Source organism: Penaeus chinensis, chromosome 14 (assembly GCF_019202785.1).
Source record: "Penaeus chinensis breed Huanghai No. 1 chromosome 14, ASM1920278v2, whole genome shotgun sequence".
Classification (NCBI taxonomy): Eukaryota; Metazoa; Arthropoda; class Malacostraca; order Decapoda; family Penaeidae; genus Penaeus; species Penaeus chinensis.
The window spans coordinates 23,146,816-23,151,815 of NC_061832.1; the positions used below are offsets into that span (position 1 = coordinate 23,146,816).

The window sequence follows — 5,000 nt, forward strand, 5'->3', positions numbered from 1 at the left end:
ATTCTCTGAAACGGATGAGGGGAGTTACTTGTTTATTGATGTTAAGTGTGCAGAGTGTAGTTCATGAAATCGATGTTCAAAAATATGCCCTTGTCTTTACCGTGATGTCATGTCCACTGATTATTTTTGCCATAAGTTACGTTACATCATCTATATCCATGTATTAGTATTGATGAATTGTATGTGTACAGAGCAAATAGACTGACATCATCCTTGAGAGCATAGTTAATAAGGATATTTTATGTTTTCCAGAAGGGTCTGTTTGGCTTTCAATCGTTCAAGGGAATTTGTAGTGACACATAAGGTATAAATGCAGGTGTTGATGATTTGTCTGCGGCTGATGTTGGTTTGTCAAGTATTTTCTTCAGCAAATATGTAGGTGACGCCTGCAGTGGTTTTCAAAGTCGGATATTTGTTCTACACTTTAATTGGCTTTGTTCCATCCACTTCAAACTTGTGATCTGGGTAAATTTTCCTATTTTTTTTTTATTTTACGTGCTCTATCTCACCGCGTAGCTCTGTTATTTTCGATTTCCACACTTTTTGCCATAGATGAAAAGCGTTTTAGTTTTTGACAAGGTAACCAATCCATACACTTATTTTACTGTACCCTTGGTCGACATATGCGGAAAGTTTCCGTGATCTGTTGTGGGAGGTCTGCGGTCTGGAGTCCAGTAAGAGATGGGGCCTTGTCAAGCGATCACCACAACCTATAAGATTTCCACTCTGGCGAGGGCAAACAAACCTCCGTCACTTGTGTTCTGGAAACTGGATTAGTTCGTTATTTGACAGCAGTTCACTAGGGAAGGTCCATTTCAAGCCGAGATTTCATCCACTTGATAAGATTGTCCAGGCCAAGGTTAGCAATACAAGGAATTAGGGGAGCAAGATAAAGTTTGATTTGGCTAAATTTTGATAATTTTTGGGCTGGCAATATTGATCTGTAGTCTGTACTTGTCTTAAAAGTTTGATAAATCTTATTCATTTATAACCATCCAAAATCTGGTATACATTTACATAATGACTGCAATAAGATAGGGAAAATAAAAGGAAAAAAATGCACCCTGTTATTGTATGTCAGAAATAAAGTAAATAAGATGACAAATGCTGTGTGGAGAAAAACCTGGTTTAGGTAAAGTTTTGGTTCATACAGTAATGAGGCAAGTGGAACCTGGGTTTTAGAAATATTTATGGTTTTTGCCAAAGCACTGACAGGCATGGAATTGCTCTGATTAGTGGTAGACTTGCAGGTGTCTTTTTAACATAAACACTTGATTCAGGTGTGATATTTTGATTTTAAGTAGCAGGAGAGATGATAGTGTTTAATTTCCTAATATACATGTCCAGTGGCATCTCTAGTCTAATCTTATCTTTCCAAATGTAAACCTGGTTTAATTCTGATTTAAATCTTGTCAAATCTATCTTCATCTAATCTAACCTCACAAAACGCAAGTGTTATTTATGAATGACAGTTATTTCTTCTATCATTGGATGTGCCTCAGTTACCATATGTTGTTAGGTTCTAGTTGTGTCTTGGAAAAACTTACCAAGAGAACTTATGCCATCGAAATAGTGTCAATAAACAAATGGTATTACTATCGGAGAAAGATGGGCTCCCTCTAAAGATCCGATGCCACAGGTCACCATCAGTGACGTTGCCCACTTCAGCCGTTGAATAGCATGCCATTCACATTCAAAGGTTTAATCAACAAGAAATAACTTATCATTGCAATATCTACATAACTTCTTCATATTTTTTATGTGTAGCAGTTCTTTTACAATTTTTTTTTTTATTGTGATTAGTGCATTTGTCAATCTGTTATCTTCATTTTCATTACAAAATACGAGTGCTCTTAATTCTTGTGTACCAGGACGTTTGAAGCTGGTAATGGTCATTTAAAAAATTCTTGGTCAGCAAAAAAACTGCTTGAAATGATCATGTTTAATTAATTTGGAAGAATTGCAAAGTACTCCTCTTCCTTTTTCTTTTAACTACTTAAAATTTCTAGCTGTATAAAATCCTTTTGAAATTCTCCTTGAAATGTTTGTACACTACCCCTCCTTTCTGTCCCTCGGCAATATCCATTTAGTGCCGGATACCCAGGTGACTTAGAAGCCACCTGGCATCAAAAGGATATCCCCTTACTCCAGCCATAATGACTTGTGTGTATGAGAGTCACTTTCCTTTTCTTTTCTTTTCTCAGAAAGTGTTTTTTAGACCAGTTTCCCCCAGATTTTCACACACAAATTTTCTTGGCATATATTGTTAGGCTTGCATTAAATGCTATAATCCAAGGAAAAGAGAGCAAGGATCATTTTTTCTTAAGTCATGATAAAATTGTAGTGATGGACCTTGGAGTACAATTACCATGGAGATTATTTTAAAAGAGGATATATATTTCATTTGTTTCTTTTCACTTTCTCTTTCCTTTTCAATGTTCATGGAATAGCTACAGTTTCATTTGCTGCATGTATTTTATGTTGGGTGTACAAGGATTTAGATGGATGTCATGCATATTAGTATTAGATAATACCAAATTTTAGTGTAAAGAGAGAATATATCAAAATAGACCTTATGTTGTCAAAGTCTTTATCAATGTCAGGTAAATGATAAGCCAGACTGGTACATCCTTTTAAAGATTTGGTTGTTGTTATTTTGTTGGAAAGCTAAAAGTTCTTTGAAACTAATATAAGTCAGCTTAGTCACCAGGATGGTTTAGAAAGCTAAAACTTCATCAGATGATATAAAAAATTATATTGATTTTATGGGTTATGAGAATAGGCTTAAGAGCAATTTCTAAGATTTGACTCTGTTAGCCAGATCGTTTGATTTTTATCTTGCTCTACATTTCCTTATTATATCCTATTCCTTCTTGTTTTTCTTCTCATATACTGTTTTTGCTTCTTTTTCTTTTCCTTTTTATTATCTATTTCCACATCATCATCTCTTTTCTTCTTCTTCTTCTTCTTCTTCTTCTTCTTCTTCTTCCGTTCTTTCTTACTTTTTTTTTACTTACCTCCATCTCCTGCTTTTGCTCCACTTCTTCTCCTCTGCTCATCCTCCTCCTCTTTCTCCTTTTTCACTTTCTTCCCAATCTTCTGTTTTCTTCATTTTTAAATGATTCCTCAACTAAAAAAATAGAGGCATGTCTAATCAAGGCTGTCCTTTTATGTGACTGATGAGGAAGAGCTGCATATAAATGAGGAGCTCAGATTTGAACATCTGTTTTTTTTATTGGTGAACATGTGAAATGCCTTGAATTATCAGTGTAATTCAAGTAGTTGCATTAGATGAACTGCATATTTATTAAGTTTTCAAGGCTCTTGAAAGGTGTTTGCATCCACCTAGAACGAAAGATTAGAGTCCAGTCTTGTTTAAGTAGGTAGAATGAATGAGATTTATTTTTATTTATTTTTATTTATTTTTATTTTATTTTATTTTATTTTGTATTATTGTTATTATTATTATAATTATTATTTTTTATTATTATTTATGTAGGATCCACTAACAAATCTTTATATCAACCCCATACCTCTATTCCTTTTGTAGGCCTCGTGTCCATCAGCCAGCCAGTCAGACTGCTGTGTTTTCCTGCCTTTTTCTTTTAAATGGATCATATTGAGTGTGAATTAGTAATTTTGGTACTGTATGACGTATTTCATCCAGCCAAACCACAGATATTTTCCTGTCCCACATCCTGTTTCCATACACCATGTGATTTACTTTGGAACAGATTTACATCATGATATGTCATTGTGCTTTTACTATTCCTACTTCTAGATGTTTTTAATATTTTTTAGATATTTTATTCTTGTGTATGATGGGAATAGTATTTTGTTGTTTTATAGTTCTATTTATTTATATGTTTATAGTAATACATTCCCATTTTCACAACCTGTGATAACTCTTTCAACTTTGTGCTCTATTAATGCTCAGTGTATAATAATGAAATACACAGTTGCTGGTGTGTAAAAATCAAGTTCTTGAAATGCCAGGATCAGATCTGCCCTAGTGATACTTGAAAATTGGACGTCTCTTGCAGCTGGGGGAAATAAAAGTAGAAGGGCTTGTAGTTCTTAGGGTTTGTTTAGGTTGTTATTGCTCAAATGTGGTTTATGTTGTAAACTTCAATGTAAGTCATTGCACCCACACATACACACTGACTGAGGATGTTATGTACATTATATCTGGCAATTTGACTACTGAAATTTACCACTATATAATAGGATAGGCATATGAAATATACTATGAACACAATTCTTAATCTGATAGGTCTGTAGAGAGATAGTACATTATTTTGACCATTACCGTGGTTGCCCATACTTCATTTCATATCATTTTTAAATTCAAAGGGCTGTCACTACTGTGCAGGTTATTTTGTAATCACTTTTATCTAATATATCCGAGATTATCAGAATATTCTGTTATCTTTCAAATAGACTATCTGTTATTTGTAGAGCCATTCTCTTTACTGTTACCCAAAATTATCATGGACATCATGTATCTGATAAGATATTATACTGTGATTATGGAATTGTTATGATGACTGGGCAGAGATCAAAGAGCATGGACCTTCAGGGTAGTAATTAGACAAACAGTTTGATGTCTGTTGTGATACTGTCCAAAGGTACACTTTTCTATCCATGTAGTTGTTACTACAAACCTCAGCACCTTATACAGAAAGTGGCATCTCACTCGGTTTCATATTTGCTTTGTATACTTATGTGCTTTGACTTTAAACAAAGTCTGTTTTTTTGTTTTGTTTTTATGTGATAGTTTCCAGTGTTAAAGGTTACCAAGATAATTAGGGAAATTGTGATTAGTCTTTTTTTTTTCTATCTTGCTGGAAAGCTTCAGCACCCCTAGATAATATTCATCAAGTTTCACACGGTTACAGTATCAGAGACATGCGAAGACACAGAAGAACACAGACACTAAGCAAGGCCTGAAACAATGTCTATGAAACTGTCTGCCAGATCCCAGAGGGGGAACCCATATG

At 34.3% G+C, this 5,000-nt stretch overlaps 1 protein-coding gene across 1 annotated transcript in view; it reads left to right on the top strand.

Annotated features, from left to right (window-relative positions):
• Positions 1–5,000, top strand: part of LOC125032396 (calcium-transporting ATPase type 2C member 1-like) — a 35,600-nt gene that overhangs the window by 315 nt on the left and 30,285 nt on the right. Inside the window, exon 2 of the mRNA XM_047623492.1 lies at positions 4,899–5,000. This exon is cut by the window's right edge and continues 50 nt beyond it. Coding sequence (XP_047479448.1) covers positions 4,955–5,000 — 46 coding nt within the window. The 5' untranslated portion in view covers positions 4,899–4,954. The remainder of the gene's footprint in view (positions 1–4,898) is intronic.